The sequence below is a fragment of the Mixophyes fleayi genome, chromosome 10 (genome assembly GCF_038048845.1).
Source record: "Mixophyes fleayi isolate aMixFle1 chromosome 10, aMixFle1.hap1, whole genome shotgun sequence".
Taxonomy (NCBI): Eukaryota; Metazoa; Chordata; class Amphibia; order Anura; family Limnodynastidae; genus Mixophyes; species Mixophyes fleayi.
The window spans coordinates 23047142-23072541 of record NC_134411.1 but is presented as its reverse complement, the minus strand read 5'-3'; the positions used below and the strand labels follow the sequence as shown (position 1 = coordinate 23072541).

Below are 25400 nucleotides of genomic sequence, written 5' to 3'. Positions count from 1 at the left end.
CACCTCAAGTTCTCGTTTCCTTCCTCTACTTCGGAGTAGTAAACTTCCTCCCTCCACAGAGGTAATAAAGGAGAACTTCAGACCACAGTAGAATCTGTGACCACTGTACACATGATGCATGAACATTCCATTAGTGATTAATGTGGTGAAATCACAGATACCTGTATAAACAGTGGCTACAGGTGAAGACCATATCCCTGTTTGATTTCAAATTTGCATTTTAGCAGATGGGAATAATCGGCTACAGCATCACATGCATTCTGCCATTTTCATCTCAACCCAAAAATTACAACTCACAAAACAGTCTCTGAACACAGTGCAGAATCTTGTTCCGAGTGGGACATGGAATACGACATTAAACATGCGGGAAGCCTGGAACCATGGACACGTTTCATGCTCTGATGTGGAGATTGCGTACACGAGGCGCTTCTCAGTTGTACACACGGAATGTGGTAAACATTGCACTGAACGCAAAACACCCTTTTTTGAGTTTGACCAATGACAGTTACAGGCTTCTGTGGTACTTCATCACAGAGTGCAATTAGCCCCATTAGACGTCCGATCTGAACTGCACTCAACAAGCTCAAATAAAACTAAAAAAAGTTAGCTGAAAAGTGTAACATGTACACAACCTAAAGGGAGATGAACGAGCGGCCACATCAACCAGGAGGTGAAACATCTACAGACACGCAAGTATAGTACGAATGGGCTACATTCTAGTATTTTTAATTGCATGCATGGCAAAACGGTGGCTCAGTGGTTAGCACTTCTGACTCACAGCACTGGGGTCATGAGTTTGATTCCGGACCATGGCCTTATCTGTGTGGAGTGTGTATGTTCTCCCCGTGTTTGCGTGGGTTTCCTCCGGGTGCTCCAGTTTCCTCCCACAATCCAAAAACATACTGGTAGGTTAATTGGCTGCTATCATATTGACCTTAGTCTCTCGCTCCGTCTCTTGTGTAAGACGTGTGTGTGTGTACATGTTAGGGAATTTAGACTGTAAGCCCCAATGGGGCAGGGACTGATGTGAGTGAGTTCTCTGTTCAGCGCTGCGGAATCAGTGGCGCTATATAAATAACTGGTGATGATGATGCATGCTTTTCTATACAAAGCCAAGGTTTACAATAATGAAACAATTCTATATACCTTTAATGGCTGATCCAATTGTAGTTTTGTGAGCAGTCGTCTCCTGTTCTCATTTAACATACCTTCTATTTTTCTCATGTGTGGCAGAAGAGCGTCATCTGAAAAACAAAACATTTCAGCAATGTCAGTGTCTGCAGGCTCAAATCGGCAACGCTGGTGAGGACAATCTCTTAAGTCGCATACAAATAATGAATTCAGAGACGTGATACTGTATGTGTACCAGTCACCTGCCCTTAGTAGACCTGGATCCAGACACACAGTCAGGCAGTAGGGTGTAGCTTGTACGTCAGATGGATCAGGTGACTAACTAGGATGGCAGAGCGTTCGGATCGGACACTATGTGCGGTCAATAGTTGCACTAATTATGTCGCTACAGATCCGATATGTACAACTTCGTCAGCAATCAGATCTGTTGTTTTTATTTCGACCAAATTGATTGTTATGGAAGAAATTATTTATTTTAATTAGATTTTAATATCACTGGGTGTACATCAATATTACCAAAGACAAGCAGATTACAAGCATGAAAGTATAAACCAGATTACCATTATCTTTTTCCAGGTTTTGCATCATGTCAGCATCCAACGCAATTCCAACAAGCAGCTCAACGTATCCCTTGAACGTCTCCTTCATGGCTCTCGTGTTTAAGAAGCGAGTTACAATTGGCGGTGGTGGGGGCTCGAACTCTGGAAGAGACACAGGAACGGGCATATTAAAATATAACCCACAGGGCACAAAATAAGAACAAGGGACCTGATTCATTAAGGATCTTAAGTTGAGAAACTTCTTATTTCAGTCTCCTGGACAAAACCATGTTACAATGCAAGGGGTGCAAATTAGAATTCTGTTTTGCACATAAGTTAAATACTAGCTGTTTTTTCATGTAGCACACAAATATCAACTTTAAATGTCAGTGTACAAATAAGCTATCAAGTATTTGTGTGCTACATGAAAAACAGTCAGTATTTAACTTATGTGCAAAACAGAATACTAATTTGCACCCCTTGCATTGTAATATGGTTTTGTCCAGGAGACTAAAATAAGAAATTTCTCAAGTTAAGATCCTAAATGAATCAGGCCCAAGATAATTAAAGTGGGTCATTTATTATCTTCTTAAGGCCTATATGCTTCCCTTAAGGTCCCTTACATAAACAAGTGCAAGTCTGCTATGAAGGACATTAAATCAAAATACTAAATGTTTCCAACAATACCCTTAATCTCTACTCCCACACCCGTGAGATTTAATATCAGCTACAAGACCCCATCAGGAGATCCTGCAACACCAACGCTCTGATCCCCACTGAATGCCTTTAATCTATAGAAAGAGGAGGAGGCTGGAAAAATTGTTTCTGGAGAAAAAAAGTGTTTCTAAAGCAGGGTTTCTGATAACGACAGGGAAGTATAGGCAGGAAGGAGGGGGAGGCAAAAAAAAAAAAGTTTGGTGACAATGTCAGGGCTTCACCTATATTTCCTAAAATCATAAATAGGCTCTTCTAAAACCAATACAGCTATCTTCTGATGCTGTGGAAATGTGAGAAATCTCACTATGAGATTTATTTCTGTAAATATTATACCTTTATTTAGATTTTGCAAACCAAATAAACAACACAGAAAACAAACAAAAACAGCCGGTAATGCTGTAATTGTTGCATTTTTATAGTATAATTGTTTTTTGCCCTTCATGTAAGTTAAGTGCAATCCTGGCACATGCAAGAGTCTCTGAAAACTGACCTGGTCGGCAGAGACACAACCTGACATTTGGATATAGAATACAGAGGGTTACAGGCTCACCTTCCTCGTCACTTTGCATGTCTGGTGAGGAATCTGACTGAGAAGACGAGAACTCCTCTTTCCACTGCTTCCTCTTCTTTGGTGGAGGTTCAGCTTTCGCCTTCGTCTGTTTGGCTTTTGGTTTTGCAGAGACGACTTTTGGTGGTGCATTTTTCGGCGGAGGAGTTTCGGCGGACGCTTTGTTACTTGCGCCGACCTTCGTGTGAGTGGTTCTACTGAAGGAAACAATTGAGGAAACGAATGTCAGCACAAGAAGCTATGTTAAAGTACAACCCCATCTCTAGGATGTACATTAGTGCCCTCAGTGGCTCACTCCTCCTCCAATCACAAATCACCGAGATGAACAATGTATTCCGCAGCCTGACCGCCCTCTACATTTGCCTGAAGTCTACACAAACAAAGAAAAATCATGGAGACCAGGCAAAAATGGGTCAACTGGTTGAGAAGCTATTTAGGCATAGTAACCTTAGCACTGAAGTCTTTCTGAGATCACTGGGACGTGTCACACTTTTACTGGACTGAAAATTCTAGATTTAGAGACACGCAAAACACGAGCAATAATAATATAACTAGGCCGATGTTCCCACATGAACACTTTTGTTTCTTAAAATATCTTTACAGACAATTCACAAGTAATCCTCTTAGTTCATGCAAGGATAATAGCTCTGCTGCCAACACCAGCAGCAAACACTTGCTTGACACTCCCCCCATTGCTTGACACTTCACGTAGATGCTGTAAGCCACTGTGAGCGGGGAGCTGAAACACCGGCTTCTGAGCAGAAGAGAGCAAACAAATCTGATATTGTGCCAACAGAAATAAAACATCTCCTAGTATAGGCTTGGATACGGTTTATGAAGAGGCAGCCCTGGAGATTTATACCCATTTTCTATATTTGCTAGCTATCCATTACAAGCCAATGTTTATATTAGAACCAAAGCTCTTCCTTCATCTTCTGAAACAAAGACAGCGATTGGATACACTCATCCCAACATGACGACTGAGCAGGTACCTGGGAACCGGCGGAGCCTTGGTCTTAGGTTTTCGTGAGCAAACTCTCACATACTCCTTTTTGTTAGCGTTCTCGACAAACTTCACATACACTCGCTTATATTTTGTTTTGGCATCTCCGAAGTAGCCAAGATACTGTTCAATAGAAGAAATGGTGAAACGCGTTAAAGGGGTATTGTTTTGAGTTAGAAGTAAGATAATTCAGTTAACTTAACTTGATAAAGGTCCAGTCACAGAAAAACTAGTATGTATATTGATAACATTAGTGGGAGATGCCACGCTGCTGCACTGGCAAAGTTAAAATAAATCAGTGAGACGCCAATGGAAGCCTGCCCCAGGTGATCATATCTTCATACATCAAGTTAGGCATGTATTTTACTAAGCAGCAATGTTGCATTTAAGTAGGTTTTGGACATGATAGTACCCTTGTTCAACAGCAACTCTAGAAAAATATTTTAGAAGTAGTAAGATTTTAGGATAGTTTTTAAGATCTCATGTGGTGTACACACACTGGTGGCAGCAATTTTGTAGCCTAAACTAATATTTATGGGCATATAGCATACCATTTTATTAAAAGCTGGTGTCTTAAGACTATTGTCTGGACTACCAGGGCAACCACAGTCACATGGCACATGATGGAGTGAGCAGAGAGGTTTTGGAACGTCCCACTGAGCTCTGTCTGCACTGACTCCTCTGCCATCATATCTCATGCTGACAGCCGTGAGCCTGTGTCTCTGTAGGAGACTGAATGCGAGTCTGGCAGCCATTTTTGTTTGCTAACCAAAGAGCTTTTGAACAGATGAATGATTTGTAGGAGGATAGCGAAGAAAAATTAGATGCATGCTTAAAAAGGTACTTAATATGCTATTTAAAGGAGGGGAAGGGAACTCATGTATTTTCAAATAGTAAAAAGTTTATATATTTTATTTTTATCTGCTCCAACACAATAATGTACACATCATCAGAAATAATTTAGTTCACTGGTTCCAAACCTTTTTGGTGTTATGAAACATTCTGAAACAAATAGCACATTACTCATCTTTTCTGTGACATGCTTATATTAAAACACCGCAATAAACCCAGAAGAATACCAATTTATTTTATTAAGTAGAACATAGCTCCCAAATAATCCTAATTGCATTTTCATCTTATTTTAAGAGCTGTCCCCTTTTGATTACATATTTTAATACACACCCAGCTGTATGGCAGACACCCTGGGTGAGAATTACTGAGAGTTCACTTCATCAAACCAAAATCATTGCAAACCGGGTCTAGTGGGTTTGGTACTAGCGCAGTCTTAGGGCATTTGTGCCCCTCAGCTGGTTAGGGTATAAAAGGACAGTTGGTTCCACAACTGACGGAGAACCATCGTTTGCTCAACACTGATCTAAATGCAGAACTTACACTGTTAGTGGCAGCAAATGACCTCTGTCCTTCCCGAATTTCAGGGATAAATTTCTGAAGCAAGGCCTTTTGCACCTTCCAAATAGCTGGGGGCTCCTTGCCCGTACGCAATGCTTCCTAAACAAAAAAACAAAACAACAAAAAAGACTGATTGATAAAAAAAAGTTACTATATTAAGTACACACAACTGTTTTCAATAACTGAACTGCCCAGAACCTGATCCAAGTAAACACTATTAAAGTGAGTTTTACCAGATAATACTAACATGGACATGTGTTACACATTATATAAGTATATATGGAACACAATACTACAATAGATACACCAAGGATTATTTATGACAGGGAGGAAAAGTCCATGACACTAGAAATACTATAAATTAAAGGGGTTTCCACTTTCAGACAACTTTAATGTATTGCTATGCAGGTGCCCACTTGCGACTTTTACTAGAAGCATCTTTGCGCATCCTAGTTTGCTCCCTAGATAAAGTTGCTTTCATTGTCTTTGGACACAACAAGATCGCTCTGGGGATATCACTGAGCGATGCACGAAGATGTGTTTCAGCCAAAGGCAATGAAAACAAACAACTTTGTCTGAATGATAGAAATGGCCAGGGCAGCACGGTGGCTATGTGGTTAGCACTTCTGCCTCACAGCGCTGGAATCATTAGTTCGATTCCTGACTATGGCCTTATTTGTGTGGAGTTTGTATGTTCTCCCCGTGTTTGCGTAGTTTCCTCCGGGTGCTCCGGTTTCCTCCCACACTCCAAAAACATACTAGTAGGTTAATTGGCTGCTATCAAATTGACCTTCGTCTCTCTCGGACTGTGTAAGCTCCAATGGGGCAGGGACTGATGTGAGTTCACTGTACAGCGCTGCGGAATTAGTGGCGCTATATAAATAGCTGATGATGATGAGGTGAAAAACAGAGGTCAGTCAGAAATACAGGGCTTTGAATTTGGTTAGGGCTGCAGATGGGCAAGGTCAAAATCAATTAAAGTTGTCCCAATGTAGAAAACCCCTTAAGCAAGCTACAAAGCCTTCATTTATTTAATATAAAGGTTTACTGCATATAGCTCCATTCCAGTTTGATAGCACAAACAGTGTGAAAGAACTAAAAACACCATAAATATAGATATTAATTATTTTAACATGAATACTCAGAGAATAAAATATATATATTTTTTTTTAGATTTTTGAAATAACCAGTATCAATAGCATTTCAACATAAAAACTGCCACATCTTATGTTAATCCATGGTACTTATAGGTGGATTAAATTATGACAAATTAAGGGTTTATAGTCAAATACAATATAAGAAACGTACTTTTAGCAATTCTATGTCTTCAATCTTCACCACAAACTCATCGCGCTCCCTGTAAATCCCCTCTCCCCCACTTTCCATGTTTTCATCGTCTGTGAAGCCTTCAATTGCAATGCACTCCTGCGACTTGGCCAGCTGCTCGGCTTGGGCGGGCTCACTCGGGGCTGTTTTCTGGCCCTCTGCTCCTTTCAACTTATCCTGAGCGTTCCTTGGGGAAGAAACGGGAGGAGAGTCCTGCTTTCCCGACGCTGCCGTCTTGTCTCCTTCTCGGAAGAAATGAAAGGCAATTAGATAAATGAACGCTCTATATCCGACGTGGTCCCACTTGTTACAACAATTTCTTCTACGTTGATATTTGCCATGTGTTAATATTTTCTTGGCTCTGTTCCCTGGAAGGTTTAACCTCACAGTTTACCCTTGATTTACGGGTACCACTGACAAGTAACAGGAGTTATTACCAGTATTAGCTTCATGCTGTAACAGTAATTAAACAACGGAGCCTACTGGCACAGTGATATAACTATGAAAAAAGACAGTCTTCCTAAATGTATTGCTGCAATAAATCTAGGTCACCAATGAGCTTGTGGCTGAGTAGTACAGCTTGTAGATGAAGGCTCAGGCTTGGGTACTCTGGCCTCTACAGTGCTATGCTGGAACTTATAGTGTCTCGATGTCTGGAGAGCCACAGGCTGACTACTATATGCTAGACCAGGCATGGACAACTTGTGGCTCTCCAGGAGTTGTGAAACTCCCAGCATTTTATTGCTACCCCACTAAACTACAGATAGCTGGAGCTCCTGCCATATCTTCAGGACATGGTTCTGATGGGATCAGATAGAGGACAAAAAGCTAAGACCAAGTCACTGTGATATCACTAACCCTGCCCCTGTGTATGTATCAAATCGTATTAAGTTGCACATATCGCAAGATACATACAACTTGAAATCTAGTGTACAGATAAGTCCTTCACAAAGAAGCGGCAGTGATCATCATGATCAACACAGAAACTTACACAAGGCCTATGGAATGTGCAAGAGATTTGCCTTCTTAAAGGCCTAGCTTAAGGATGCATGTAAGGCGAAATTGAACACACCTAAGTGTGTGGTTAACTCACATCTTCAAGCTCTTACTGGACTGAACTTGCACGTGAAAGCCCCTGACATGCGAGGAGCCACAAGCCTAACATACTCAACTCAAAATATGGCAGTGTGAACAATTTTACGCCAGTCCCATTTTTATGTAGCGCAAATAGTCTTTCAACTCAAAATCAGACCCTGTGTGTGCGCCTATTTTACTTTCATAAAGGATAAATTAAATTGCAGCAGTTCCCGGGTTTTCAATCGTTATTATGGTTGGTTTATAGTGCTAAGAAATTATTATAGTTTACAGTCAGATTTTGGCAATATGACCTTAAATTGTTACCTATTTTGGCTGCATATTTATTTTAACATGTTCAGTTCATTGTTCCTTTGGGTAACTAGTGTTTAAATTGATAAAAACAATTACATAATGAACAGTACATTTAAACACCGATTTTGGATACTTGTCAGCTGGACAGACGGCATGGTCCTCTAATACCCAGCAGACGTTAGCTCAGGAATGTCCGCTACGAGCTGGGTGTCCTAACAGCTAAAACTAAATTCCTCAGTTACTACAGGTTACCCAAGGCAGCTAATAACCTAACTGCAGGGAACTCCACTAATTAATCTCCAAAATAACTCAGGGAAGGGAATAGAATCTAGGATTAAATGGAGGAAAATCGCTCAGCTACTCAGATAAATATGAATAGGTAAAACTGGTCCACTCACATTGCCATATGCAACATGCCCAATCCTCGGCCACATACACTATATACACAGCTACCCCCGTAACTTTACATACTATCCCCAGCATGTTGTCATCCGAGCAACAGTACAGTCATTGTCAAAAAGACAATCCAGGTCACAGATTAAATTATGAATATTCCATTTTTAAAAAGTAGGATTATATGCCTTAATCTTCAGTAAAACATCTGGGTATTTGTTATGGAGCACATAAAATCATATTAATCTACAGATATGCCTCAGCGGGAGCTTAACTACACTAAAAGTTTTAAAATAAGATAATTCATGGGCTTCAATGAAATCGTGCTACCAGTAGTCAGACCAAGTGATTAAAGGAGAACAAACGATGACTTTGGGTTAAAGTGCATTTATAATTTATGCAGTGGAGGCAGCCATTTTGTGGGCTGGATAAATATTCATGAGAATGCAGTAAGAACCAGTGAGCCGACAGCGATGTCACCCGCCCCCTACTGAGCCGACAGCGATGTCACCCGCCCCCTACTGAGCCGACAGCGATGTCACCCGCCCCCTACTGAGCCGACAGCGATGTCACCAGTCCCCTACTGAGCCGACAGCGATGTCACCCGCCCCCTACTGAGCCGACAGCGATGTCACCCGCCCCCTACTGAGCCGACAGCGATGTCACCCGCCCCCTACTGAGCCGACAGCGATGTCACCCGCCCCCTACTGAGCCGACAGCGATGTCACCCGCCCCCTACTGAGCCGACAGCGATGTCACCCGCCCCCTACTGAGCCGACAGCGATGTCACCCGCCCCCTACTGAGCCGACAGCGATGTCACCCGCCCCCTACTGAGCCGACAGCGATGTCACCCGCCCCCTACTGAGCCGACAGCGATGTCACCCGCCCCCTACTGAGCCGACAGCGATGTCAGCCGCCCCCTACTGAGCCGACAGCGATGTCAGCCGCCCCCTACTGAGCCGACAGCGATGTCAGCCGCCCCCTACTGAGCCGACAGCGATGTCAGCCGCCCCCTACTGAGCCGACAGCGATGTCAGCCGCCCCCTACTGAGCCGACAGCGATGTCAGCCGCCCCCTACTGAGCCGACAGCGATGTCAGCCGCCCCCTACTGAGCCGACAGCGATGTCAGCCGCCCCCTACTGAGCCGACAGCGTTGTCACCCGCCCCCTACTGAGCCGACAGCGATGTCACCCGCCCCCTACTGAGCCGACAGCGATGTCACCCGCCCCCTACTGAGCCGACAGCGATGTCACCCGCCCCCTACTGAGCCGACAGCGATGTCACCCGCCCCCTACTGAGCCGACAGCGATGTCACCCGCCCCCTACTGAGCCGACAGCGATGTCACCCGCCCCCTACTGAGCCGACAGCGATGTCACCCGCCCCCTACTGAGCCGACAGCGATGTCACCCGCCCCCTACTGAGCCGACAGCGATGTCACCCGCCCCCTACTGAGCCGACAGCGATGTCACCCGCCCCCTACTGAGCCGACAGCGATGTCACCCGCCCCCTACTGAGCCGACAGCGATGTCACCCGCCCCCTACTGAGCCGACAGCGATGTCACCCGCCCCCTACTGAGCCGACAGCGATGTCACCCGCCCCCTACTGAGCCGACAGCGATGTCACCAGTCCCCTACTGAGCCGACAGCGATGTCACCAGTCCCCTACTGAGCCGACAGCGATGTCACCCGCCCCCTACTGAGCCGACAGCGATGTCACCCGCCCCCTACTGAGCCGACTTCTGCACTCTCAGTGCTGTCCCCGGTCTCTAGTGAATCAGACTGTGTTCCCGTGTATTTTGACCCACAAATGGGGGCTGCCTCCACTAACTGTAGGTGATGGGTAAAGCAATACCTAGTCCCTAACTTCTGCACCACCAGAAACATTAGCTACCTGGCTCCTGGGATCTGACTGTTCCCACAGAGAATAAAAATATTTTTTAACATTTTATTTACAATTAAAACACTGTACATCCCAGTGTTGGCTAACTTGTGACATTCCAGGTGTTGTGAAACTACAAGCCCCAGCATGCTTTGCCAATATATAGCAGCTTATTGCTGGAAGGGTATGCTGGGACTTGTAGTTTCACAACACCTGGAGTGTCACAGGTTAGCCAACACTGGTAGTCTAAGCAAACTTTCTAAAGTGTTGAAAACGTGGAGTCCAGTTGATCACTGAAGATAAACACAATAAAATTATATTTGAAATATTGACCTTGATTTTCACAGGTTAAGAACTCAGGAATTTGTTCTGTGCAAGAAAATTTATACTGTGTAGCCTGGAAATTACTACAATACATCAATAAAACAGCTATGCATGTGAACAAGTACTTAGAAAAGAGATCATCAGTCTGCATGCGTGATTTGGCAAAAATGCCTAAGGGCTAGATTTACTAAAGGGCGGTTTGCTCAAACCGCCACTTTTCGGCTATTTACTAAAGCCCAAAACCGCCACCAGTCTCGATTCTTAGTAAATCTAGTCCCTAGTGTGTCATGTATCAGTCAGGTGAATCCATTTACACATAAAAGCGGTATAATAACAAGTGTAACATATCCTACCATTTATTATTATTTCATGGCACAGGTTACATATAGAATTTTGTTTAGTCAATTTTATGCATCAGAATTTATACAAACATGATTTGGAAATCACTCTTATTCATTTTACTAAACAGTATTTAATGCGGCTGTACTACCACCTGCACTAAAAAGCCGATGGCAATGTACTTTTAACACAATTGGCAGGAACGCGCAATAAGAATGAAGAAAGGAGGGAGTTTAAGACTATCAAACAGACACCATACATTGTGTTAAATGCCACAATTAGCTCATATATATATATATATATATATATATATATATATATTATATATATATATATATATATACACACACACACACACATACATACATATACATATATATACATACACACACTAATAAATGTCTTTAAAGCAGATTGACGTTTCTCCAGCAGTGAGGGTTACGGGTTTCTAAAGGAGTTATTATTTCCGTTCCCGCTCCTAGATCTCTTATGTAGAGATCACCAACAACAGAAAGTAGTCTATACCTTCTGATGGGGAATCTGGGCAAAAAAAAAAAAATGATATGGAAGCTATGGCCATCAGAACATAAACACAAACTGTACGTACATATCAGCATTGGATCCCCATAGAGGAGCGTAAATACATATGCAGGACTTTTGTGGGGTGGTGGCGGCCTATGTTGTTGGACATCAATAAATAGCTGGAAATTAAATACACACAAATTAAATGTTAAAGGTATAAACTCACCGGCTTTATTCTTTTTATCTCCATTCTCATCCAAGGCAGACAGTGCCGTGGAGATGCTCTTCTGCAGATCATTGTTGCCTCCAACGGAATCGTCGTCATCCGACGAGAAAGAGGGCAGCGCCTCCAGGTTCTTCTTAAACTCATCCTCAGGCTTTTTAGGAGAGCTGCCAACCTCAGAACCTGCAGACTGCATCTGAGAAAGTGGACCTGGGCACGGGGACTTGATCACCGGGGTGCACGGCCTTCTGATGCGGTTGGGCACACGCACAGCAGGAGTTGAAAACTGCTGCTTTGGTCCAGTCTTTAGGAAGTCTAAGAAAGACGCTATGAACCCAGTCTTTACTTCCGGCTGTTTCTCTTCCACTTCTTTTATTTTTTGCCTCATTCTTTCCTGGTGCTGATAGGTATCATAATACCCTTCAGAAACATGCGAGGAATACTGCATCCCCACATCCGGCCCTTTGGACATCGGACGCTTCATTTGCGCATTCCGTTTCATTTGCTTGAGATTTCCATTTTCATCCTCTGCAAACTGTTTCATTGTCATCTTATCTTTTCCCTTGAGCTTTTGAAAGCCTTCTTGCGCTAGATCTTGGCAGTCTTCTTCCATTTGGCCACTGGTGCTACCTCCGGCTTGAGGGTCAGTTTTTAACATGTGCTGGCCTTGAACTTGGCCAGAAACTGCCGAATTCTCTCCTCTGCCCATGATGAAGTCTCCTTCAGATGCTGCACTCTCCTCGCTGAGGCTTTTAGTACTGGCCAAATATTCAGAATCTCTGCCTTCTTCTGAAACATCATTAGTGTCCTTAGATTCCTGCTGCTTATTTAACTCGGAATTCTTCTCATGGTCGTCTTGGCTGGTCCCGAGCACTGGTGAACCCATGCCACTTGGCAAATCTTGCTCTAAAGGTTGAATGCGGTTTTGATCAAGACTTACATTTTTGGAATGAGTGGTAGACACAGTAGAAAGGTTTATTGCCGTTTGGCCACCGTTTAATGAAAGGGTATTTAGATTATGCTGCTGTTTTGCAGGTGTGAAGTTTGTAGGCATATTTCTCATATTCAGGGACTGAAAACGGGACTTGGAATCCTCAGATTTTATGGATAAATTATCCCCGCTAGAAGACTTGGCAAACTCTTGAGCTGCTGTAGCTGCTAATATGTCATCAACATGAGACAAAAAGTTCCTATCATCGCTGAGCAACATGGTCTCCGAAAAACACATTGGGTTGAGAGAGTCAAATTGGTTCTTTGAGTCTAGCCGACCCCTCTGGACAAAATCTTTGGAATGCAAGTGTGGCTGCAAATGCTTTCCGTCGGAGGTGTCCATCTTTATTCCGTCCGAGCCTTGAGAGTGGAGCGACTGCTGAGGCTGCCCTCCGTTGCTCTGGATAATGTGTCCATCCATTTGAAGAAACTGGTGCGCTACGTGTTGAGGACTTTGAATCCGTTGCATTGATGTAGGCGCCTTGGCTTGCGCCAAGTTGGACTGTAAAATAGACTGCTGAAAGATTTGCAGATCTGAATCTAGAAGTACCTGTGTGCCTGGTAGTTGAAGATGCTGAGGGTGTCTCAATACAGCTTGGAGCTGTGGGGACGTGCTTGGCTGCTCCGGAAGCTTACCTTCGTGCACCTTGTGCAACATGTTATGCTGACTCAAGTCTTTAGCACTTACTTGTGTGGACTGTATCAAGTCCGTTGACTTTTTAGCATCGTGGCCAGTTGAATGGTTTATATGACCTACGTGTTGTGACATGTGCCCCACGGGGCTCATCATTCGCTCATCTTTTTTAGGCCCCTGAAGACCAAGAACTTGGTCTTCCATGCGAGAATTGCTTTTGATAACACTTTGAGAATATCGGTCGTCAGCCTTTGAAACACTGTAAGCTGTCTCTTGAGAATTCATTTCTCCATCATTTAGACCTTGGGTAGAGGATTCAATATTATTTTGCTGTTGTAATGCCTGTAAATCCTGAATCTGAAATTTATCCTCTTGTTTTACTGGTGCGTACAGATTGGTTTCAGATTTCCTTTTCACATAGGACTTGGAGTCTGAGGCGGCTCTACTGTTCTGCAAAGCTTGCGAGTGTGGCGGTGATGAGAATGAGGACGATGGTACAGTTGGCAAAAACTTTTGTGATTGTGGGGACGTAGAGTCCTGCGAGTTCTGGGATGAATGCATAGAAATGTAGTTTTGAGTCGGACTCGAGGCAGGCAAATTCTGTCCGCGGGAGGAAGCTGAGAATGGAAGAGATGGAGATGCTAGTGGTAGGTTCTGTCCTGAATTATAACTTTCTGAAGGACTTACTGGCGACATCACCTGTGATTGAGATGAATAGCTAACTTGTGATTGACTGACCGGAGTTAAACCCTGAGTGTTACTGGAAGAATAACTTTGCGTCTGGTTAGCTGAAGACAAATCTCGCGTTTGACCAGAGTAGTTATCGCTTGAAACTGAAGACAGCGTAAGCGGCTGATCCGATGAGTAACTTAGTGTCTGGCTGCCGGAGGTTATGGTTTGTGATTGGCTAGAGAATGCAGTCAGTGGTTTGTACAGTGGAGGCAGCTTTTCGGATTTGATTGTTGAAAAGACTTGAGATTGACTAGCAGATGGCAGGTTCGGGGACTGCGTTGAAACATAGTTCGGAGATTGACTTACGGGCAGAAGGCTACTTAGCTGTGCTGTGGAGAAGGCTTGTGCTTGGCTTGAAATGACAGAACTCTGGTTCTGAGAAGACTTGGTATAACTTTGGGTCTGCCCAGGAGAAGCTACACTCTGAGATTTGGGGGTCTTTGATGACCTTGGGGGAGCCTTGGTAGGGCAGTTTTTTGTTTTTGTAGAAGAGGGAGGGTAACCAGGGGATGGTATAACAGATGGGTAAGATTGAGATAATTCTACAGAAACTTGAGGAGTCTTCTGCACTGGTCCACCATTGCTCACCTGAGTAAGAGCTCCAAGAGGAGCACATAACAGAGCTGACTGTCTCGATGTATCCTGCAAAGCAGCTCCACTTGCAGTTACTAAATAATTGGGCAAGGAATGCTGAGTACCAGATATCTGTGCCTGTACAGACTGCGTACTAGAAGGCCTCTGATGGTGTTTTATAACACTACATTCCCTTTGAAGTGCTCTTTCAATGGAGGCGGTAGAACCAGTGAAAACCGATGTACTATATGGCTGAGCTGTCTGCTGGGTCCCACCAAGTGCAGATGGCAACAAACTGAACTGGGGCTGCAAGAGATGTGGCGCAGATTCCTGGGCAGACCGATATGTTGAGGACTGTGGTATGCTGGTACTTAGCACAGCGCTGCCCAGACGCTCAAACGTCAAGGCAGTAGGAGTCTGTGATGTCTTGATTTGCAGCAAAGGGTCGTGGGGAGAAAGCAGACCATTGGTTGTAGCACTGAAAGTCCCATCTTGCAGGGTTAAGGATGGGGTTGTGGCAAAGTTTCTAGAGCTAAATGTATTTGGGTGCTGATAGGCTGAGAGAGCAGATGTTGGAAATGTTCCAGTAGTTTGAAGTGCTCCGGTAACAAACAGTTCTGTTGCTGTTGAGGAATGCATGCCTGGAAACAACGAAACAGAGTCAAAATCTGAGGAAAGATGAAATAAGGGAAAAAAAGACCTAATTAAATACCTTTTTGGAAGATAGTTTTTTTTTTCAAATCATTAAATGTCACAATGAACGGAGGTTGAAAACAAAAAACAGTAAAGCACAGTATAGATGCTCACCAGATAGCTAAATTATCAGAAAACAAATCTTAGTTCTTTTTTAAACACACAAACATATTTTGATGAACTGTCAGAAGTTGCCTAATACATGTTGTCAGAATTCTGTAAAAAGTCAGTTCCCACATATAAAAATCACATTATGTTTTCACTGAGCTACTTTTTCCAATTATACCTTGAACAGTTTTTCTGCACACAAACATTGAAAAATATCAGGAGGGCACTTCCATTATCATTAAAATGTTTTTGCTCTTGATATATAGTACCCATCACATTCAGAGAGATTATGTCAGCCCTAAGTAGGCAAAGATTGAGAATGTAAGCGATTTGAATCAATACTGAATATTCATTGACCTCTTCTCTTTCACATGTTCATATAAAATGTCTCATACTGTAGAAGTCTGAGTTTAGTTTCACTAATCACCCAAATCATTAGAAATATTTTCAGAAATGAATGTGGTATAGTTAATGCAGGAGATCTCCATCCACAGATGCCGACACCATTGCAGCTAAGGCTTGTTCATTAGCATCAAGCTGATAACTTTGCACAGAGCCATTTCCTTTGGACTTTCTATAGACTGTGATTGGAGAATCATAGGAGCGGATGTACCAGCAGGGCTGAATTATCTCCAGAACTGCGACGGTCCACAGCATGGAACCCCTGCAGATCTATTACTTTGGGCAAGATGGTTGGCTATTTTGGTCTGGACATGGATCCTCTGCACTCACCAAAACATAATGCAAGGTTATTAAAGCCACTTCAAGCAGTACTCTGTATTAAATATAAGGACTGTTCGTTCCACATATTGCAATATATATTAAGCTGACCAACTCACGCCAAAATCTTCCGCTTCTGGCCAGTCCTACACTAAAGATAAACATAAATTCAATCTGCGTTTCAACATGATCACGCTATGCATCTTAAACAGGATTGGGTCTTGCAAGCATACAGTGATTAAAGGCAAGTAGTCCTCCAAGACAATAGCAACTTTAAGACACCAAGGAAATCCCCTGACATAGGTTAGAAAGAGAGGAGAGCTACCATAAACGTTTGGTCACAAAACCCAGTGTTCTCCCCAGCACCTATTTCCCAGGTGCTCTACCAGGCTGTTTTTACTTGCCACCCGGCTCTTGAAACCCAACAGAGTCCAAGGACTAGATTTACTAAACTGCGGGTTTGAAAAAGTGGGGATGTTACCTTTAGCAACCAGTAAGATTCTAGTTATTTATTTAGTACATTCTACAAAATGACAGCTAGAATCTGATTGGTTGCTATAGGCAACATATCGACTTTTTGAAACCCGCAGTTTATTAAATATACCCCCAGTCTCCATTGTTTCTCCTATTAGAACAGGCACTATGTAAGCACCACAGCCAGCAGTGTGTGTTAGACCATAGACTGACCAGTGCTGGCAGGTGTGGACAACCTCCAAAAATTTTCAATATTATTGCAAAGTATTACAACTGCCCCTAAGCGGCTACTTCCCAATGCCACCCGACTGGCAAAATTTTCAGGGGAGAACACTGAAACCCATTGGTCACAAAAACTAGGAATTTGATAAGATTGCCTGAAGAAGTGAATTTTTATAAAGCGAATAAAGGTTTGAAGGCTAGGGAAAAATCTTGTTGTAAGGAGGGAAATCCACAGTGTGGGTGTAGCCCCCAAAAAGCTCTTCAACTGGGTATGGGAGGAGATAATGAGTGTAGATAAGATACAAAGACCTTGGGCACAGAGGAGAGATCGAGCAGGGGATATTTACAGAAGAGAAGAGATACGTGTCTGTGCAGTTTTTCTAATGGCTTTGTATGTTGGAAGAAGTATTTTATTTTGCATTATGTAAAACAAAGACAACACATGACGACTGACAAAGTGGAGCAGCAACAGAAGAACAAAATAATGAATTAAGTGAGAACATTTCTTTAGTCACTAGTATTCAAATTATAGGGTTGAGCAACTGGTTAGGGTAAGACTAGCAAGAAGGGATTTACAATAGTCAATGCTGGAGACAATGAATACATGAATTTAAGTTTATGCAGTGTCTTGGATGAAATACAGGCATATTACCGAAATGTATATTAGAAGTATGTAACAAGAGTTTGGTACAGATTGGATGTAGGGAACAAAGGACATTTCTGAGTCAAGATTGACACCTAGGCAGCGAGCTTAAGAGGTAGGGTTTGTTGTTGGAGCAGAGATGTAAGGTAGATCGCTTCTGTTGGTTGGCTGAATGAAGCCAAAACAGATGGCTAAACTTCCAGAGGATAAATGTGATCATCATCTGCATAAAGGTGACGCTGAAATAAAAACAAGATTATTAGTTCTCCAAGTGAAGTGGTATAGATAGAGAACTGCATTTGGCTTAAAACAGAGACTTGTGGTACTCCAACTGATAGAAGTAGAGCCAGTGAAATGAACACTGAAGGAGTAATTTGATAAGTAGGAGGAGAACCTGGTTAGAACAGTGTCCTGAAGACCAAGGGAATCTAATGCTTGTATAAGAGGTGAGTGGTCAACACTAACAAATGCAGCAGAGAAGTCCAGGAGAATTAGAAGTGGTACAGCAGTGATCACATAACTGACCAATGCAGTCTCTGTGAAGCATCGGTGAAAAAAATCGTGACTGAAGAGGGTCAAATAGGTTGTAGGAGGTAAGAAAGTTTGTGGAGAGTATATGCAAGTATCTTAAGAAGCTTGGAGGTGCATGGGAGTTGAGAGATTAGATGGTAAATCGTATGGTAGTTCTCCTCTCTTTCTAACCTTTTTTCAGAGTAATCAACGCATATCGAGATGGGGGATATCAGATTTTAGTTACGGCTAAAATGAGCACAGGAGACGTTGAGCAACCAAATATGTGAGGGTATAGGTGGACAGGTACTGGAATCAAATACGGAGAAGGTGCCATAGGATGCAGGAAAGAAATTGAGCTTCTCGTTTTCCAAGGTTTCTAATAAAGTCGCTATTGCTTGAGGAGCACTTGTGCTGTGTGCATTGGTGTTTTGCAATATTAGATAGGATTAGGCCAACTTCACTTTTTGATAGAAACGTATGGCTGAGAGACATGAACCAAAGTTGGTTTTTCCAAATATATAAACGCATAAACAAAACTATAGTTTATCTAGATACTTCTGACAAAAGGATTCATGGCATTATTCTAAAAATATAGAAAAACTCTCTAGATGACCGAACCCTGATTTATTGAGCCCTTAGTCAGATTAGTAAATTATATGAATAATGTGACAATTACATTCAAAAACTTACTCTATCATATTTAGGGATACAAATTCTTTATGTGGTAAAGAGACAGATTTCCAAGTGTATTTATGTTTTCTTTTTTAAATATCCAATTAAATTTATTAATATTAACTGGGAGAGCCTCAGTCCTCATACTGTTCAGAGCGAGGCTTTACTATACTCTAAAATAAAGTTTATAAGAGGTATAAATACAATACTTAACATTAGGAATGGATCTTATTTTATCTGTCTGAGATTTTATACTCCAAAAGAATATTAAGGGGGGGAGGGCACAATCCTTGCCTAGTCCTGTTGGATATATAAAATTTATTTGACTGAAAGCAATTACTGAATACCCTCAAACACAAGTTTAGTTACCACATACCTCATATAACCCTAGTGAGGTCTATCAAATGCTTTCTCTACAACCAGCAGAAGAAGTACAAGGTCTTCCTTCTCTACAAGTCAGAACCCTCCAAGAATTGTCCGATGCCAACACAAACCCAACCTGATCAGAATAGATCATCAGCAACTAATTAAACATAAAATTCTAATGTCGTGTGTAATAAGGCAGTTGGTCTGTAGTTCTTACAGGCCATGGATCTGTCCCATGTGTGGGAATTATGAATTTTGTGCCCCCCAACATCTCCCCAGGGATGCTGTACCTCTTACATTCTAGAATATAAAGTTTCCCTAGTATGTGGTAGGAATAGAAATTATTTGTTTATCAATCTGGGTCAGGAGCTTTATCTTTTGGTATAGATTTACTTGCCTCTTTTGCTCCCAAATCAGGCCAAGGAGCATTAAGAGGTTCCCTTGTATCCTGACCCACAGATGAAAGTCTAAAAGAATTGTATGTAGCCCTCCAAAGCCTGAGGAGCAGACAGTTCTCTGCATTATACCATTATTCATAATAAGAGGCAAGTTTATTGCCAATGCCCATGGTATTGGAAACCTTAGAACCCATTTGGCTTATTAAGAGTCTAATTCTATTTTAGCTTCATGGCCTCTTAGAGCAAATAGATTTTTAACAAGAAAGTTATTAGCAGAAATATACATTTTTTTTGTAAGGGAGATTAGATTGGATCTGCGATAGTCCAAAACAGAATTCTCACCTATATAAGATCCAATTTTATTTGTTTCAATGGATGGAGCTTGTTTTTAATCCTAAGGGGGGATGGGGGATTTAATTGCAGTCAATGTGCCACCATACATCACCGCAATGTCCGGTAGCGCACATTACCTGCCAATGGGGTACAGAGTCTTTGCTCATTTTCTCCTCATATCCCCCCTCTGCCGCTACGTGCATCTGCAGACAGCTCCGGAGACACATCGCGCCACCACACGACGAGTTGAATCTCCCCCACACCCCCCCCCCCCCCTGTATCTTTTTGCATTTGAATTTGTGCTCTTTTGAGCCTAGCCCCCATTTCAATGCCCATTCCTCAGTCAACTGCCCTCGGGAAGCACCAAAACATAAGTATGAAAGTATAAAAAGACCAAAGGCCTGGTTGGCTCTTACTGAAGACAGTAGGTTGTTGGCTACCTCCATAGGCATTGGAGGGGGAGTGTCAACAATACAATATTGCACTGCCAGAGTAAGATTATTATAGCTTTAGTCTGCTGGCGGGTCACCCTATCAGTAAGTAGATGATCAACCTGTGAATAAGTATTACGGACTGGGTATAATGTGTGTAGTCTATCGCCTCCGGATAATTTGTTCTCCGCACTTCTTACAAATCATGCTCAGTTAGTACACAAAAGCTGCTGACGTGTCTTCAATGTCAGCCTAACGCTTATAAGGGGGATTAAGTCCCCTTGCCATAAATGAGAATAGATTGACCACTAAAGATGACTAATGCACAAGTGCTGAATAAAAATATCATGCACTTCAACTATTCCCTATGTCACAAGGAGACCAAGATATAAACTAACGTATGACTTAAATGTGTCTGCAGGGAGAGGTGGTGGGAGGGAGTTTCCCTGTGGTATGAAAGAATCTAACATGGGGTAGAACTGAAGTCGCTCACAAAAGGAGGCCAGAGTTTTATTCACAGGGTATCACTTTAATGTGTGAGGCAGTGATCCTACATCAGCTACGCCATATAATGCTATATCCTTAACATTAAAAGTAACACCTTGGTACTTAGGATAAAAAAAACCAAACAAACATATTAAGCATGACAAATATTTAATGTGTAACAAGCATTATCACAATTTAATTTTCAAACTATCGATCTGTGCAAAGAAGACCAACATAAAGTTACGTAGAATCATCCGTTTCCTACCTCTCTTCATGTAAGTACGCATTTGGTTTGCTCCTGTAGGAACCACGGGTTGAATTACAAAAGGCTCTCAAACCATAGTTTACGATAGATGATTATATATGAATCCTTAGGACCCCTTAATAAAAGAATACCATTGGCAGTCTTGAATACATTAAAGGTCTGAGATGGAGCAGTCGTATCCGCAGGAGAGAGGTCTATCCCTTCTGTAAGGCGTTCTTGAAAGGATTGGCCAAACTTATTCCTGAACCCAATCCAACCTCTTGGCAGATATATGATATTAAACAATTTGTTTGAATCTGGCCATCTTGTTTCCATTACACAACTTCACCAATAAGAATTGGGTACATGGAGTCAAATCTCAGGGTAATAATTTACATAAGTGCTCCAAACCTTATGTTACCTAAACTAAGAAAGGGAGATGGTAGGGAGCAGCCTTCTTCTGGTACAACTTTACTGTCACATCTAAACCGCTCTAGAAATCCAAGGTGCAATCACACTGGGAAGCAGATATGAAAGTCACGTTCTTACAAGAAGTGGGAATATAGGTTTTTGATCTCCCATCGTGTCTCAAGATGCCTCAATTATTCAGAGATGCTTATTAAACCAATAGATTCTATTTGACACCAAATAGACTTAATTTTAGTAAAGTGAGCGACATCTTATGGAATAGGTCACCGATTCAGCAGCTATGGAAATATATTTTTAAAGATTATTGAAGATGCGATCGGTATTCATTGGACACCTTTCTCAGTCCAGCATGCTTACATCATAATCCACCTCAAATTCCGAGACATGATAGGTATGTGTTAGGACATATTAACTGCCACTAGGGCAGTCATTGCCCAGCAATGGAAATATCCTTGTCCCCATCCATACCCTAAAATATTGGCTACAATGCAACATATCTATGAAACGCAGACAATTGGTTTAAATTTTAAACTTAAGCGTCTTCTCCCCAAATAAAGTGCTTTTTAGTATTGTTGACTACTGGGAACTCATTAAATGTGTCTCCATAGAAGATAGAATGAGATCCTCCAAGCATGCCCTTAAAATGTGTCCAAAAAAGAAATGACGTACTAATACGTTACTTATGGATGCAATGCCAGAATTTAGGCTTGGGAACAAATTAATTTAACAACTGCTTTACACAGGCTGAACTTATTGTATACTTGTATTTGACCATATAGGATTATGTGAATGTGACTGTCCCCGCTTATGTTTCCCTGCACCACCCCCCCCCTCCCCCCTTTTGCTTTCCTGTACTCCCTTTTATTCACAAAAACTTTAATAAAAGACTAATGTTCACAAACATAAAAATTTTATTTATGCTTATAATTTAGTGTAGGACTGTCTAGAAGGGGAAGACTTTGGCATGAGTTAGTCAGCTTAAAATATATTGCAAAATGTGGAACGGACATTCCCTGTTTTTATAGTTCAGAGCACAGCTTGAAGTGTCTTTAATACAGAGTCCAGCCTGATGGGAGTAAGAGTACATTTTGAAGCAACCATAAAAGCATAACTAATATTTTGGCGATAGCACAGGATCAATGTCTTAAGGTTTGTAATGCAAGCACTTCAGTGTTCAAGAAGATTTATGAATTAGGAAAGACTAACCTCCCACGTCACCTGGGTCTTGTGCATTTAAGTGGTCACTTAACTCAGTCATGACCTAGAATACACTATAATTTACACAAGACATACACATGCTTTCTGCTTGGAATGTGCGTATTACTCTGCGCTTTAGTTGCATAAATTCTTTGATGTACATTTAAAGCGTTTATTGGACTTGCTCTTAGGAATTCACCAGCTTTACATTTATTCAAACGTGATCATTCTGTATTTGTTGTTTAACAACCTCCTGCCTTTGGTGAATGTTTGCAGGTGAAGCAGATGCCTTTAATTCACTTTGCCAATTATTTTTACTTGGGTCAAGTATTTGTATACCCTTTGTAAGTTCTGTTTCATAACCTGTTTCCCGCTGAAGGGAATAAACTGATTTCTATAACGGCTGTTGCTAATAAAATAACAGCTTAAAGAGTAGAGTTTAATTTTGATTGTTTCTAAAAAAAAATAAAAAATAAAATAAAAGGTTTTTCCTCATTAGTCTTACTGAACAGTTCAATAATTCTAAAAACCATTAACTAGTATAATGACAATGGTCAATTCTGCACAATATTATTGCAAGATGAAGTTCTACTAAAAGTTGTGGATACAGCAGGCCCCCTTTAAATAATATGCTGTGTCACCTAACAAAAATATCTAAAATAACCCATCATACAGTGCCCAAACCAGGTTGTGTGTTGATGTCGGCCATTTTTAAATCCTCAGGGGGAAAGCTATAAGCGTCAGAGTTTACAAATCCTCTGACATTCGGCAAATAAAGCTTTTTCTAATTCTGCAGATTCAGGTACCATTAGACATACTCCACTAAAAAGTGACAATAACAAAAGTAAGGACTTTTATTGGTAGTACAGATACTATGGGGCAGATTTAATTCGGCCACGGTAGTCTAGTATTAACGCGGCGTCAGTACTATTACCTTTAATACGGTAATTTTAACTCGCGGCCCCTGAGAGGTGCGAGCAAAAATCAGTGTTAACATTACCGTACTAACGGTAATACTGCACACTTTTACCGTACCAACGGTAATAGCGCGCAGGCCGCGTTATTCCTAGAACTACATGGCCAAATTGAATTGGCCCCTATGGGTATATTACAACTTACGCTAAAGAAAAATGTAGTCCTCAAATTTTCCAGCAGAACATGAGAGATCAGAGTATGAATACAAAAATACTTCATATTTCAATACGGTGGCCATCTTAGGACATTCCTCATCAATGTCAAAAGATAATATAACTCTACATTTGTTCACATACTGGCTTTGTACAATACTTCTCACAACTGCTCTCTCATTCATTCCGGTCTGTCTTTCTCCTTGAAATGTACCTCAGCTAGACATTGCACAGCATAAAATACATACAGCATTTTAATTTTTCCCTACATTATTTTTTATTTATTTTATTTTTGGTGCACAAGGGACTCGCTCCCTGTCTTTACTGCCCGTCAGTAGATGCTGATGGCACAGAGATATCTGTTCGGGGTTGGGAAGCAGCTAAACGAGATAGGCATTATAGCAAAGAAAACAAAATGAGCTAAACTAATTTTGTCCTAATGAAATCGACAAACTGTATCTTTGTCTTCGTTTTCTCTGAAGTTGTAATTTTACCTTATCAATCACTAATACAACGTCTGCCCTGCAAGTGACAAGACCTTGGCTCTTGGCCAAATATGGGCAGAGACTGGAGATTCCAATAGATAGGTTTGGCCCAAGAATCACATGTGAAGAAAGTGGCAGGGGGGGGGGGGGGGTTTACATACGGGCATACCCCCTGATGGGACTGTATTGTTTGCATGATTGAATGTCTAGCTGTGGCAGCATAGTGACATATATAAGAATGTATTGCTATTACCAGTTTGCCATGATGGAGCCCTGAACTGTGGCAGGAGGGTTGTGCCAGATGAAGCCGCCTGTGCTGTCCGAGACTCTATTGCAGATAGGAAGTTCATCACGGACGTTTCTGTAGTGTTAACACCAGCCACGTGGAGGCTGGTGTCAAAAATTCCAGATAGACCTAGAATCAGACAACAATATTTTAACAGGTCATTCATATATACAAAGAGACAGCATGTGGATATTACAATTCCATTATTGTACATTCTATTATAGAACATTCTTAGACAACCCCTCCACCATGTCTCACCCGCCCCGTAAGTAGCAAACTGGAGGTCCACTCCCGGGTAGCTTAAGCTGGGAGCTTGCTCACACGGAGCAGCCTAAGAGTATAACATCCATCATATAAAAACACTCTCCTACCCGTACAGTACCTGTAGGATGGTGTGTGGTAGCATAACCAGGGAGCTGATGAGTGGCTGCATAGGTCTGTCGGTGTAGGAGCTCCGTTTCTGAGTGAGAAGGGTGCCCGGCTCCATAGCCGAGACTGTAGAAACAAAAAAAGGATAACAGGTATCAAGTTTATTCATTACCATTAGCGATAAGGGTTAGTTACTATAGTCTGGACTGCTGAAGAGGATCAGGTTGGGAGATTCATTAGAGGCATCTTCTCCAAGAAGCACCTGTTGGTATGGCTCAGTGTTGGGGTTACACACACACTTTTGCTGTTTAGGGCAAAACCACAAGCACACAAAGAAAGGATCACAGATTTCAATTTTCCAGGAACCAAATAGCAGGCAACTTTTTCAACATTTCTGCCTAGGTTACGCTGGGTAACTCAAACACCAATTACATTTGGGCAACTTAGGCAATCATGGTCTTCCATATAAAATGCTGTTAGAAGAGGCACTTACGTGACAGACTTAAGAG

At 42.0% G+C, this 25400-nt stretch overlaps 1 protein-coding gene across 2 annotated transcripts in view; it reads right to left on the bottom strand.

The window, feature by feature from the left end:
* Nucleotides 1–25400, bottom strand: part of QSER1 (glutamine and serine rich 1) — a 56640-nt gene that overhangs the window by 5110 nt on the left and 26130 nt on the right. The window contains exons 2-10 of one of the 2 annotated variants that reach the window (XM_075188054.1): nucleotides 24905–25017; nucleotides 24490–24651; nucleotides 11770–15363; nucleotides 6677–6936; nucleotides 5351–5467; nucleotides 3948–4081; nucleotides 2938–3152; nucleotides 1692–1832; nucleotides 1147–1244 (exon numbers count right to left, since the gene is read on the bottom strand). In XM_075188054.1, the coding sequence (XP_075044155.1) occupies nucleotides 1147–1244; nucleotides 1692–1832; nucleotides 2938–3152; nucleotides 3948–4081; nucleotides 5351–5467; nucleotides 6677–6936; nucleotides 11770–15363; nucleotides 24490–24651; nucleotides 24905–25017 (4834 nt within the window). The remainder of the gene's footprint in view (nucleotides 1–1146; nucleotides 1245–1691; nucleotides 1833–2937; nucleotides 3153–3947; nucleotides 4082–5350; nucleotides 5468–6676; nucleotides 6937–11769; nucleotides 15364–24489; nucleotides 24652–24904; nucleotides 25018–25400) is intronic. The other variant, XM_075188055.1, reaches the window with a different exon arrangement.